Source organism: Spea bombifrons, chromosome 11, assembly GCF_027358695.1.
Source record: "Spea bombifrons isolate aSpeBom1 chromosome 11, aSpeBom1.2.pri, whole genome shotgun sequence".
Taxonomy (NCBI): Eukaryota; Metazoa; Chordata; class Amphibia; order Anura; family Pelobatidae; genus Spea; species Spea bombifrons.
Genome location: NC_071097.1, coordinates 19,232,131 through 19,247,298, shown reverse-complemented (window position 1 = coordinate 19,247,298; position 15,168 = coordinate 19,232,131). Strand labels below are relative to the sequence as shown.

Below are 15,168 nucleotides of genomic sequence, written 5' to 3'. Positions count from 1 at the left end.
GAAAAACACATTCAGCCTGCCAACTATTTTTTTTTCTCATTCCCCAGTTGGGAATGCAATACAGCCAAAGGCAAATTTGGTCTGGAGCTGTTTACATGCAGAACACATTCCTAACTACTAAAACAAGACATTCAAAAAGACATTGTTACTTTCTGCATTAACACCGCATAAAGATGTATGTTACTATAAGTGATATTAATCAACCAATCTGAGAGCATAGCATAAAACACATGAAGATTGCATTTGAAACTGTTGTTCCCATACATCATTTCATGCGTTGTTGGGACGTTAAGGGCTCTGATGATGAAATGACTTCCTATGTATGATTTTTTTTATGTGGCTTGTATCAGCAGTAACATTACTGTCTTAAAAAATTATTATGCACGGAAATTATATGCTTGTTGGACCATCGCATTTGTTGCAATGGTGAAAAAATCACTGTGCATCAGAATCACTTTTCAAATGTAACCTCCAAGCAAACTTGATCAACCAACAGTCAATCAATTTTACATAAACGACTTCCCTCAATCTCTTCTTCTCCCTCAAACCACTAATCATAGGTTCAACCCTGACATGCTAACATCATACGCTGACACACACACTCATGCTAACATCATATGCTACCACTAGGACACACTCTACTGCCATATAGTAACACTCACTCTAACACCACACACTTGCACATACACACACATTCTTCCCTCATCACTGCTGCTCACGTAGCTCTCCCTCTTACTTTGGAATCCTGTGTTCAGTTGGCACGCTGCCTGTGAGCCACCCCTACTACCGCGGGATCATGTAACATGCATTGTGTCACCCTGCTGGGAGTTTCTGACCCCACTGAGCTACTGCTGCAGGAAGTGCTTAGATGGCCCCATATAATGTATAGTTCAAGCAGTGAGATTTCTTGATAGTTCCACCTACAGACTGAACTATGCATTATGCAGGCCCAGCTCAGCACTTCTTGCAGGAGCAACTTGCCAGGCATGATCCATGAAAATGCATCATAAATTCAGAGAGTTGAAACCATATTTAGTGAATAAACCCATATCAGTAAATCTAAATTGTAAACTGAATTGTTAGTCAAATGAGTTCTGTCTACAGTACAATGTCATGATTGTAACTGGTTTCTATCATAAGGGTAACTCCTACACACAGGCAACAACGAAAGAGCCACATTTGTTACTAGTGTTATTGCTTTGTTATATGTAATAGTCATATATTGCTAATACAAACACATACAAAAAGGGGTGTCAACATTCACAATCCACAGTATCTCTAAAGCAGTATTTGTTGCTGCGTTGAACACATAAACCATATGTAAACTGCAACATGGTCTCATCACCACTAATGCGAGGTCTGGGGCATCAAACTTTTATGAACAGAAATCAGTAAGCCTCTACCCATGTACCTGCTTCGGACAGATAAAGTAAACAAGAGGATTCAGAGAATCGTACTCCTTTGTACAATTTTCTGTACTTTTACATGGTACCTAGCTGTGATTTTTCTACCATCGACACACAGAACACAGAGCGGGTATAGAGTGGGCCATATGTTACCAAGCCAACCTCCCAGAATCCTTTGGTACAATTAATCCAGGAACTGCACTGTGTGTTGCTGGGACGTGGTGGCAACAGAAGCCTGATACTAAATATAACACAATGTAAAGATCATTACTAAATATTGATTAGCATTAGAGTAAGCTGCTGCAAGGGCCAGCAAAATATACGAGAAGAAAGTATGTTTTTTTTTTTTAACCATAGAAGAATACACAATATAAAATGGGTTATAAAGACATTGTTAGTTATAGCTTGTGGATTCAGAGAGAAATCATTTTGTTGCCCAGAAGAAATGTTCTCCATCCGGATGGAATTTCAGAAAGTCACTGAACAGTAGTAGGTGGATTGCAGTCAAATAAAAAGTCATCTCAATGTATAAAATTTGCTTTGTAAAGCCAAAGCCTTGGCGAGTCTCTCCTGCTAACCCGGATTTGGCCCTGTATAATGCATGGTTTATATGTTGAGGTACAGTAAAAGCTAAACAACCGCAACTCAATATCTGCTGTATTAACAGCTTTGTGTCCAAATAAGGCATAAACATTATACAAGTGGATATGCGAATAGAAGTCTTTCACTCACACTGCATGTTAAGGTTAACTTCAAAAAGAGAGAGAAGATGGGAAAACTTTGCAACAATGTTTACAAGAATCTGTTCAACATTAAACCGTTCAAAGTTTAATAAGAAGTCTGCAATGTTTATTTAATGGCATTTTGGCACTCTCTGACCTGTCTGGAAGCCCCTCAGCAGATATTGTCCATTACTAAATCAGTACTAAAGCTTTGGAAACATTCTTATCAAACATGAAGCTGATTTGGAAATGTGTCAGAGAGCCAAAGATTTTGCTCTTTGCAACATGTTCTATGTTATAATAAAACCAAATCCTTTTTTGCACAATCATGTAAACTAGTTTTTTTTGTTGTTAATACATTGAGTTTAAGAGTAGAGAATATAAGAATAAATCTAGCTAGCGTATGAAAGGATAGATTAATCCATTCTGTCACTATAAGTGATCATTTAAATATATATATATGTGTGTGTGTGTGTGTGTATGTGTGTTTACACTCACTGGACACTTTATTAGGTACACCTTGCTAGTTGGACCCCCTTTTGCCTTATGTCTTCATTCTTCACTTTCTACAAGATGCTGGAAACATTCCTCAGAGATTTTGGTCCATATGGACATGATGGCATCACGCAGTTGGTGCTGATTTGTCGGCTGCACATCCATGATGCAAATCTCCCGTTCCACATCTCAAAGGTGCTCTACTGTATTGAGATCTGGTGACTGTGGAAGCCGCTGGAGTACAGTCAAACTCATTGTCATGTTCAAGAAACCAGTTTAAGATGATGTATGCTTTGTGACATGGTGCATTATCCTGCTGGGATGGACATGTTCAGCAACAATACTCAGGTAGACCCCTAATCATTCTGCCTATGGATCAATCATAGTCACTCAGCTGGACACTCTGACTTCTATGGAAGAATGGACTTTGTTAGCATCACCAGCTTAGTGAGGTGTTTGATCAGGAAAAGTACTTTCTTCAATGGAACTTCCCCTTTATTGATGCTTACAAATGGGATATTCAAATATCAAACATAAATATAAAAAACATTAAAAAAAAAACACGAGATTTTTCAGTACCAAAATCTAATCACTACCAAAACCACTGTATAAAAAAATTAAAGTTTATCTCATTTAAATGTATTTATTTTAAAATGTTATGTAATATTTCCATTAGCGTCCATGGAAAAATGTTTTTACCTTGGCAAAAGAATCAGTGTTTAAGTTCACATGACCGAAAGATATTTCGTTTCTTGTTGAATAGATTTATTATAGTTACCAGGATATTTCATCACACGGTCTGGGTATGAACGTGTCCGCTAATGATTCCTTTTTTTACTCTGTTACTTTTAGACAGACTCTAAAATGATTAACAAATTCACTGCCAGGAAATTTTAGAAAAACTTTGCTTCTCAAACTAAATATTGAAATACAAAGCTCCAGTTTCTGATACAAATATTTAATCATAAAGCCATTTACCTGGGCTTGGCATAATCCTTTGAAGGGTGCTATAATCCTCTAAAATTTTACCGCCAAAAATGTGTTAATCCTGGGATAAAATAAACTCTGATCTAAACAGTTAACAAATGGTAGTCTTTTATATTTAGCTGACATTTTTGGCACATATTTTGTTGACCTTGAGCTTTATGAGAATAGACCAAGGCAATAAACCCATTTGAGATGAGATAACAAGACCTCTGCTTATTACTGTCAGGTAAGGTGTTGTTCTTTAACTCTTTCTCCTGAAGTTTTAATCAAATACAAACAATGCAGATTATTTTAAGAACCTTTTTCAATTTTAATGGCAACAAGCTATCAGTACCTTCTTTTGTATAGTATTTGAGGCAAACAGAGGAGAGACAATTTAACATAATTAAAGTGACAGTTTACTGTCCTTGACAGCCATTCTAAAGAAGGATACATATTAAAGTACTCTAATATTCTCTTATATGCGGTCTTCAGAAAATGTAATAAACAACACTGTCCTGCAGCTTCAGTCGCCGTCCTCCACCGTGGTCTGAGAATTCTTGCCACTGATTGGTTGCTTGAAGATCCCATAAAAATCAATGCATTTTGGCTAAGAATGTTTTTGAGCATTTAGTCAGGAGCCTTAATTTGCTCTTAACATTTGCTCTGCATTTACAGACTAAAACCAAATTGAGTCAGGAGCATTGAATCACAGCTATGAACATCCAACCAATCTAATATTTAATTAAATAATAATGTACCGCCTGCATAATTCTGCCACAAGCACTCTGAATTGTCATAGGACACACAAGCACAGATTTTTCCATTCTTAAAAGGTCTTTTTATGTCAAAAAACTTTCAGAAAATTATATATTGACAGGTCTCCTAAGGTTTTTAGTTAACATACTAGGTAGTGCAATTAATAGTTAGTAGGAAAGCACATTCTCCTTGATGGAGAAACTGCAGCTGCCATGAATATGAGAAGAGGAAGGATCTTCAACACTTGATGTCTGTAGATGCTCAATTGATTGTCTTTATACAAATCAACGATAATGAAGGCGATCTCCAACAAAACCAATGAAAAGGAACTTTAAAAGTGCTGAAAATAAGTCATGATTCGTCCATTTGTCACCAAGTGTAGCCGCCATTAAAAATCTTTTGGCGCCATTACAAGCTGTTTTTGGCACTCGATGAGGTAAAGTGGGGAAGGATTGTGTCTAGCAGGAGAAGGGACAAGCATTAGATATATAAATGTGCTCATGCCATTTTAACTTATCCGTAGCAGCGGTTGCAGATTGATGAGAGTTGGAGTGTGAGACAGTGACAATTAGCTTAGCAGAGACTGAAATGAATGCTCATTGCTCACCTACCATACTGCAAGTTAATTAATAGTTAATTTTAGTGCAGAAAATGTACTGTTGAAATGCGAAATGGTGTTTTGACTACTGTCAGATGAGCAGATCTATTTTTGCCCCAGAAGATTGTGTTGAAGAAGAGAGAAGGTCTACTCTTGCAGCATCACAATCACACATACAAGTACGGGAAAAAAGAGCGAAAAACACTAACACCACTGCTACCTCGTCTGGTAGGCAATGCCTTAGTAAAGCGTGAAAGACGCTGTAACGGTTTCACCAAGAGAGCTGTAGTAACTCCCAGAGATCACCCACATGTATCCTCCTGTTGTCCCCGGAATCACTTCCAGCACCAGCCAGCATGCGCACCTTGGAACCCTGCTATGTGTACCCAATAAGTAGACACAACTACCTTGAACTGAGTACAGCAGGAATGAACAGTTTATTGTTGTAAAACATAGACTGATATAGCCAAAGAACCTCATTAACATAAATCAACATTGATAAACAGGTACATGTAGACAACCCAACCTTTAATCTCCTTTAGCTACTGAATATCCCCCTGGTAGCCATCCTGTTAATGGGATTAGTTTAACAATGGAGTTCCTGCCTGTTTGGCAGCCAGGCTGGAGCCATCTCCGAGTACCTTGGGGCCCCTGTATGACAGGTCATTCTGTCACAGACGCATTTTGAAACTGTGGAAAATGAGCGCTGTGCAAGATGCAAGTTGTGTCTTAAGGCAGTGAGCAGGGGTAAGGACATTTCACCAATTCTGGGATGAATCAGAACCTACGTATATACCACAGTAGAGAACTGAAGGCACTGGCGACAACAGCAAACCCACAACAACCACCACCAACAGTAGCAGTACCTACCACAGCAAAGGACTCAGCCTCCTTGAAGAGTGTGACTGATTTGCAGAGACAGGTGGGGCACAGACATCCACTGCAAAATTGTACCCTAGAACACTTTGGGGTTTTCCATTCAAGGGGTACATCAAAGCAGCAGTCAAATAAGGTGACACAACTCCTTGATCAGCTTATCGTTGTTGGAGGTCCATCCTACTCCATGATTGAGAGTGAGTCCTTCAGGCAGCTTATAGAGGCACTCGCTCCCTACTACCGCCTTCCTTGTCACACCACCTTCAGCAGGACTATAGTGCTCTCCCTTTACCAATCTTGTGTGTCATTGTTTTAGGCTGACCTGTCCAAGGCAGCTGGACAAACCATCCACTTCACCTCTGACATATGAAGCACCATTAGTGCACAGCATGCCTTTGTTTCACGGCACACTAGTGACTGCCCAAATATTTGGAGGACAAGGACCTCTGTAGCCAGTGTAGGCAAAGGCACACGGGGTGGACTGGGCCTATTTTAAGGTAGGGGCCTGGAGTTGCAGCTCCATCAGCCCCTACGTCAATCCTACTGGTGCTCCTCCTTGACCACCCTTACTCTGGGGGAACCTTTTTAATATTTCTATAATATTATGGAAATTCAACCCTTGAAAATTTCACCCAAATCGGTTTTGCATGCCGTGTTAAAATTTCAATGTGATCCTGCTTGCAAGATTTTTTAGCATTCTCACAAAAGTTAGTTTTCCACATTGGCATAAACACTGCTTTATACTTGTAATATTCTGAATATATACTGTATATATAAGACATAGTGAGAAAATGTTAAAGTGTTGGGTTGTCTGCCAAACAAGAAAAAGAAGTGTTTCACTGCCAAAATGAGTCATGGAACTCTGAAACCCGCAATCGGCTATTTGACCAAGTCAGAGACTTTTGCTATCCTTAATTAGGACATGCTAAACGTTTCCCAGATAAATATCAGAGGATGCCTTCTCTGCTAGTTGGCCAACAGTAAATCTCCTGAGTGTATTTACTATACCACAAGAACTTAAGATTGCTACAGTTGTGTCCATCTTCCAGGTTTCCTTGTTTAATTCATAGTACCTGCCTCTGTCTGCTAGATCATCAACACAAGCTGTAAAATGCTCTTTGTGTCCATTTTTGCCTTTTATTTTGCCTTTCTTTCCATTCTCCACTCTATTCTTTCAAATTGCTGTTATCTCTTGCTGTTATTCTGCTTCCTTTTACTTTGTCTCCATACTTATTGTCTCCCTTCAAACTCTGGTCCACAATGCTCCCTCTTTTTGCCACAATACACTTTATCCTTTCTGTTCTTTAGCCTTCTTTTTTCCTCTCTCTCTCTTCTCCATTAAACCTTCCATCCTTGCTTATTGTGCTCATCACTATTGGTCCACATTCTGCATTGGGGCCCTGGCCTTTCGTTTAGCCTTTATATAATGGCACTGGTGCACTAGGATTGATTGGTTTTATTGAAGAAAAGTAAGCAGAGGTGTTTTTGGCTAATTAAATCTACACTATTGTTTGAGATGGATGACCCAGAGCGTACCCTAGCGGGATGTGACCAGGACTGCCCACTGAAGTGGATCGGTGCTCCCGCTGACGTCGGGGGCTTTCCCACTGATGACGGTGTTCTTGCTGATGTCAGTGTGCATTTCTGCTGTCAGTGTGCATTCCCGCTGACATTATGGGAAACGCCCCCACTTAAAGGGGAAATGGGTGGGGAGTGGGCGTGTCAAGACCCCGCTTTCGCAACCCGGAAGATTCCAGTGTTGACCTAGAGAACCAGAGAAGCGGTGCTTCTCCCAGAGGGTTCCCAGGTATGGTGTTCCTATTGATGGCAATAGCTGTAATGGCTTTTTCGCTCAGCATTTACAAGGGGATGGGAGAAGGAATAGATCTATATGTAATGATGCCAGCAGTTACAGACTGATAAGAGTTGGAGGTGAGATGGTGACAATTAGCTTAGCAGAGGCTGACATTACTGCTCATTACTCACCTACCATACTGCAAGTTAATTAATAGTTTTTTAGTGCAGAAAATGTACTGTTGTAGCGTGGTATGGAGTACCTTTAGTGACTACTGTAGTGTATTTCTGGGACTGCAGAAGACATTTTCCCCTGTTCCTGAGTAGAGTTAAGTTGATCAATACATATTGGTGACAAAACCTGGCGTTATATATAATATAAAATATCATAGAAATTCAGTCCTCCTCCATGGGGCTTCATGTGCTTATCATTGGCCAGTGTCTGCCCGCCCAAGCACAGTGCTCTACTAATACTACTCCTATTTGACCATCCTTACTCTTTGGGAATGCCCCCTGAATGTCGTTCCGAATAAAATGGAAATTGCCTGAAATTAATGCAGCAAAAATAAAACAACAATCTAGTCTGAAACTATTTTGCTTGCCATGCATTAGTGATGCTTTTTGCTTCCTTGATGCTGTTACCTTTCAAAGATGCTTCTTCTTCCTCCTTATTGGTAAGCACTGTGTCTTGCTGAGCATACATTCACACGTATTTTACAAAGGATAGAGGATGTATAGCAGTGCATAATAAATGCCTGACTTGACATAATGATCATTCCCATCTCCACCTACCATTAGAAGGCCACTTACCTAACTGACTTTTCCCCTCATTGTTTGGCACAGAGATATTTTTTCACTAGCTCATTTGAACAGCAATCACACGGACCAATACTTCTTTAATGAGTGAATATTAACAAAGTAGTTTATCTTTATTTACTATACCCACCCCATTACCACTGACAGTCTTAGGCACGGTGAATTGTCAAGATATTTTATCTCAAGTCCCTCATCAGTTGTTGCCCCAAGCCACTACATATTGTGGACTGCATGGATAGCACCTCAGACAATCAATTATTTTAATAAAAACGAAAAATTCCAAAGTCAAAATACAAAAACATAATTTATTTCAGACATTTTATACAGTGTTAAATCTTTACAGTAGGACAAATTGTGGCATGGGATTGAAAATATGTTCATTTCATCTCAGTAATACAAAGAATCTCTCTATATATTGTCTTAAACTTTATTTAATTTGGACTCTCACATAGAAACATATTTTTATTATAAAAGAATCATTTGATGAATTTAATTTGTAGTCCTTACTTTTCTTCTCTGGAATAGAATTATTAGATTGTGGTAATCTTCCCCAGTATTTATACAGCAATGACTATCACAATTACCTTCACAAGCACAGACCAACTCTTGCTTTCATTCATATTCATTCATAAATATATATATATATATTCAACTTAAAAGATACTTTACATTTTACAAAACAATTCCAAGCCTGCTACAAAATAGAAAAATAATCTGCTCTATTCCAAACATTGGGATCCATAAGTGCATATTTTTACCTTTTTTCTTTTTATTCTTAAAAAAATATAGAGCTAGAGGAACATAGAATTTAAATTATTCTCCAAGCAAAAGTAAACGTCACAGCTATTAAAGACATTAGGTTTAACATGTCTGAGATTAATTGCACAGGCACATCCACATTTCAATAAACCAATTCTGTGCAAAAGTCATCAACTACAATCATTCCATCCCTTTTTAAAGGAAACTACAAATGTATTAAATACCAAATTCACAAAAAAAAAGGTGCGTTACATTTTTTTATTACCTTCAATGTGAAGGAAAGGGATTTTGGGACTCCTATAATTTTATTAATTGTGGATCCAAAATCTTACAGATTCCTTGCAAATGTGCAAATTACAGTGGGTCAGAATAATTATTTTGTAATCCTTTAGGTTTAAAACTCTTTTGGCATATAATACTTTTTTAATTATCTTCTGTCCCCACAGATCAGTAGAATAAGGGCAAGGGAATCAATTCACTTTGCAATTAAGCAAAATACTACAAACTTAGTGATGTAGTGTGAATATTATGGCTCTGCACCATTTTTGTATGGGACACAAAAGAGATGTCATACTGTAACTATAAAAATATCTAGGCTTAGTGGTAGACAGCCTCGGAACATGGCATTATTATTTTTGGCAATAGTTTTAAAGGCACAACAAAAAAAGACAGCAGGGTTTCTCCTGCAGGACAACATGGCTTCAGGATCATTATACAGTGTGAAATTAACCACGCAAGGTCTCTTCTGAAGATAAAGCGGGTTATATATATATCATCACTCTAGGTGCTGGGTCAACCTTTGCCAGTTTTTTCCATACAACTGGCAAAGAGGCTGGTTACGCTCCGCACATACTTGATGAAAGGTGCAACCCAACAACAGCTAGAGAGGCAATAGAGAGAGTAATCTCTTCTCATATGATTCATTCTCCCAAACAAATTATTATATAGCATGTTTATGGGAGGCCCAGGTCGCTCTTTATGATCAGTATAATCAAATACAAAACCATTTTAGGACTTTAAAAGACCGGCTCCTAAAATCTGACACCTTATTTTGTTTTTAGTACGGTTGTTTAAAGTATTTGGCTTTCACCTTTACTCTCACTTACACAAACATTGTGTTTCTCTTGCAGTCCTTTGTCTCATTGATGTATCTCTCTGTTGAATCTTAATCCTTGTAATCGCAGGCTGATTCTAAACCTTGCTACTTGTGAGACCGTTATTATGTAATTATCTTCTAGTGTTGGTAAGCCTTAATCTGTCTCCTTCGAAAGAAGCGTCTTCTTACTGTTTCTAAAACAAGCAACATTGTATTTTGCTTCACACAGGCTCCCGCTACGCTGCCGTGTGTAGTACATAGGATAATCATTGGTAGAAAGGCTGTTTGTTCAAGCAAAGTGTTTCCAAATGTAAGTAGTACATACTAAGTTCTTATCTTTGAACCTTAATGTGTATTTCATAAAAACTTGCTGCGTTTGATTATACTCTTTATGACGAGACAATCTAGTGTTTCTGCAAGCATCAGATTTAAAGATCAGTTGGCTTGTTTACACTCCAGGCTTGTTAGACATAGAGAACTTTCAGCTCGGTAGGGCCCATAGCTAGTGGCTGGTTATCTTTACCAGTATGGTGATGTGTTCAAAGATTTACCCCAGCTCTGCCATTCAGGAAAGAGCCCAGATGATGTTCTAGGGCTCCCAAACCCATACAAGTCACTCTGTGGTTTCATTCTTTGGAATTTGTATGAGGTTGCGTCTGGCTTAATTGGTGTAGGAGTTTGCACACCATCGGATTTCCACTCTGCGTGAACCACGGAGTAATTTTGTCCTTCATTGTTGTCCCAAAACATCTGGCCTTCACTTTCATACGATAGGCAGAACTCAATTTTTTCATGGCTGGGAGTGTTGGGAGGGATATCGATAACAAATGAAAATGTATCACTGTCCGTGCTTCCATACACATTGTTCATGTATGTGCAATCAACATCTGAGAAGGTTTTCCAGGTGTTAAAGGTTATGCGGACCTTCACCATTTTTTCATAGCTCAGATTTTTCACTTTGATGGTACCAGCAATGGACCTTTCCTGAAGACTGCAGTTCTCCAAGCAAATAAAGTTTTTGTGAATGCGGTTGCGGAACTGCAAATAATCGGCGGATGGCTGGGTGAATCCCAGAATTAAGTTCTTTTCTTCATGAAGTTTTAAACTCGCTGTGATATCTTCCAAATCAATAAGGTCAAACTGGAGATGTGTCACTGGTTCTTCTTTAAATTCTGAAAACACATGAACCGAAGTGAGAGAGAGTCCTTTAGAGTCTGCAAATACAACTTTCTTTTTGTTGCGAGCCTTGGACCTGTTCCACTCACTGCTCCTGGAATCAGACTCTTTTTTTAAAGTGAGGCATGGCCTTAGAGGTTTGAATCGATTCACAAAGTTTCTTCCTCGGATATCTTCATATGGACTGAGAAATTTTTTCAGCGGAGGTGAATGTGCCAAGCATATTCTAACCGCAACATCAACTGGCATTATTGATCGGGGCAGAGAACGTGGTTCAAGAATCTGGATCATTCTGTAAAAGAGAAGAGTGATATCAAATTCACTGAGATTAACTCTCTTTTACAGTGTACCTTGGTACTAAAACAGTTAAAAATTGATGTTGAACAATATATAGATCCATATTGTGTGAACAGAGGCAGACCTAGATAAAAAAAAGTGTTGTATTTCACCATCAGATATATTTAACGTTTCTCTAATGTGAACAGAAAGGGTTAAGACTAAAATACACACAACGGTGTCATGAGAAATATAATATAAATCAATGTGAAAAACCTAATGAACTTAAGTTTTTTTTATATATATATTTTGCTTTTTTCCCTGATGCAATAGCTAGCATATCCCTTCTTTGCTTTCTGATATAACAGTAAAACGACACAATACTACAGCATGTTGCATGTTTGTTGTTAGTTCAACTTAGTCAAGTGAATAAAAATATTTGTGTTATACATATAACGTACATTTTGCATGCAAGTCATATATTAGTACATGATTCTTAGTTTGCAATCAGCCCATATTTTTGCTGCATGTTCTGCAAAGACAGTGCAATACGCCAGATCCTTTACTTCCCCTACCTAGTGATTTTTAAGGTGTGACACATTGACATGTGCAAACACAATCTACACAATACCTGGCAACAAATCAACCAGAATTGTTATCCATTTGTGTCTATATACCTCCCTGGCGATATGATTTCAGGAGCAACAAACCATACACTTTATAATAGAAAAATAAGCAAGACTATTTTAAAAAATATATACGTTTTCTCTTTATTACAAAAAAGTTTTGCAGATTTTCATTACAGCATACCATCTCCTATCTCAATCTTCTTGCCAAGAGGTAATGAAGCAGCTGAGGCATTTTACCAATATGGGTCAAAACCACTGGATTTTTCTAGCTACTTCTAATACCATATAACTGACATCCATTCAAGAAAGGAATAAATTCAGTTTCAGATTAAGAATGTCTCCATATTTGCTTGTGTTTCAGGATGTGCAACAAATGCAGGTACTATTCTTTTAACGCTTTAACTGCCACAGAATTAAGTGAAATGTCCTAGAAGTGTGCTGACTTACAAATAATTTATTCAGTATCTCTACAGTGGAGTTACATGCTTTTTTTTGGGGGGGGGGGTAAATTTATTAACTAGTTGTGTGCCAATAGTTAACTCAATACACTTAACTGACACTTAAATGCTTAATAGCAATGATTTTATTGGGCTAGTTTGAAACATTCATGTTTTTAATGAAGAAATAAGATAATTTGGGGAAAAAAATGAGTTGCTCATAACTTCGCCATCCTTTAATGCATTCGCATATTCCCTCCTGTTCCATATTTTCTAATTATTTTAATGTAGTTAATGGTTAAATAGGAATAACATGGCGAAAGTGTTAAATGCAATAATGGGATACCTGTACTGTGAGCACCCCCGGTGAGCGGTGTCACTCCTCCACTGAAGCCTCCTCAAGATTGGCGCAGACGTCTGCAGGCTCTCGCTGGTTATCATCGGCCGGACAGCCCCGTGCACATGATCGCTCTTCCATAGCCAATCCGGATGCAGCGCACGTCGCTGTCATCCAATCACCGCCGCGCTCTGCCCAACAGCGTGAACGTGATAACACAAATGCACTGGGTGACACGGGATCCCAGAAAGGAGGTCAGTGAGGAGGGGGGGGGAGTGTCGGTCAGTGTCCGATAGAAGGGTCTTTGCAACACAAGGGTTACTGCAGGGTGAAGCGGAGCTTTACAAACCGACAATGCCCTCCCGTGTCCGACAGAACCATAATATTTATTTATAACTCGCCCCTGCATTCCTACAATCTCCACTTAGCGATTTGTAACCGTACGGTATCCTTGCATCATATACTCAGTTTCAAGGCGCTTGCCGCTTGAGCTGGGTAACACGATGAAAGAATATCCCCCAAGTATCCTACCTGTGGGACAACGGTCCCTATTGTGGACCTAGAATCACCCCCCCTCTATACCCTTGGTGTGGATGAATGTATCAAAGTGATGCACAGTTTGTTTAAGCTGACGTCAGTATGTGTATAGATTAGTTTTGCACATGTAATACTTGTGATGACTTAGTTACTCAGACACACAAAAAGCTATCAAAAGGCATATAGTTCATTGAAAGTCACACCTGTCTGTTATACCCACCCATGCTCACTTAAAGTTTGTCCATTTAATGAACTGTTACTAGGTGTTTGGGAAAGGCATGTATCAAATGATCTCCAGGTCTTCTCAGCCAAGGGTCCCCACCTAGGGTCATTACCCCTTTTGATAAAAAATACATTCTTCATGCCCTGACAGAGGCTTCCCCAACCATGACTTACAATGTGATTACTTGGTACCCTGCATCCCTCTGGCAAACTGATACTGGATGGAGAAACATATGGTACATGGAACAGCAGATCTACTAATACTGTGATCTTGTGCCATCCAAGTGAAGCTATAACATGGTCCATTGGGAGCTTTAACATTGCCCACAGTACCCTTAGGGTCAAAAAGACAGCCCTGAATATGGGGCATCAAACACTGGCCAAGCATTATTAACCAGGGCAGGATTTTGCTTGGCCATTCTATTATACCACCTACCCTTTTTGATTTCTTGCTGTTTACAGAGTGGAGAGAGCATCTTCGTAATCTTCTTACAATGTCGTCAGACACTTAGCAAAGTTCACCCAAAGAATACTTTTCATGTCTATATAGACAAGATAAGAACTTTGTTTATAAATATATGTTGCAGTGAAGGAAAAAACGTTTCATTTTTATATGGTTTTTGTCAAAGCTTTTTGGAACTGTGGTCCTGCTCAGGTGTCTTCTCAGAGCTGTATGTTTTGTGAGGTTTACAGGTTGCACAAATTGGGTGTAAAGCTCAGTAGGTGTTGGTGGAAAGCACGGACATTACACGGACATTTTGGCTTTGATGCTAAAAGTTTCTCTTGATGGACCATTGCTGAACAGCATTTAAAAATAATTTAATCACTGACAAGCTATTGCCAGTTCCAGTGAAGGGTGATGTTAATGCTACACAAAGGCCTTTTAGACTACTGTAAGATTCCAGCTTTGTGGCTCCAGTTTGGGAAAGGCCCATAAATACATGGTTTGATGGGTTTTGTGTTGAGTAACCTGAGTGGCCTGCACAGAGCCCTGAACGTAATCCTGTTGAATAGCTTTGGGATGAATCGGAATGGTGATTGCAAGCCGGGTCATCCAACATCAGTGCCTTACCTCACAAAGGGTCTTTTGGTTGAATGAGTGGCACAAATTCCCATAGATGCTCTCCAAAATCTTGTGGAAAGCCTTCACAGAAGAGTGGAGGTTGTTATAGCTGCAAAAGAGGGACCAACTCCATATAAATGCCCATGGTTTTGGAGTGGGATGTCCAACATAAGTTTGATGGACAGGCATCCACATACTTTTGTT

General features: G+C 39.0%; 1 protein-coding gene across 1 annotated transcript; it reads right to left on the bottom strand.

The window, feature by feature from the left end:
- Positions 1-10,324: 10,324 nt before the first annotated feature.
- PPP1R3C (protein phosphatase 1 regulatory subunit 3C) lies at positions 10,325-13,207 on the bottom strand. Its single transcript, XM_053451215.1, has 2 exons — positions 13,152-13,207; positions 10,325-11,755 (listed from the first exon to the last, which is right to left on the bottom strand). The coding sequence occupies exon 2, from the start codon at positions 11,752-11,754 to the stop codon at positions 10,807-10,809; it is 948 nt and encodes a 315-aa protein (XP_053307190.1). The 5' UTR covers position 11,755; positions 13,152-13,207; the 3' UTR covers positions 10,325-10,806.
- Positions 13,208-15,168: the final 1,961 nt, after the last annotated feature.

Excerpts from the sequence above, each read along its gene's own strand:
- PPP1R3C (XM_053451215.1), bottom strand. The coding sequence starts at position 11,754 with ATGATCCAGATTCTTGAACCACGTTCTCTGCCCCGATCAATAATGCCA.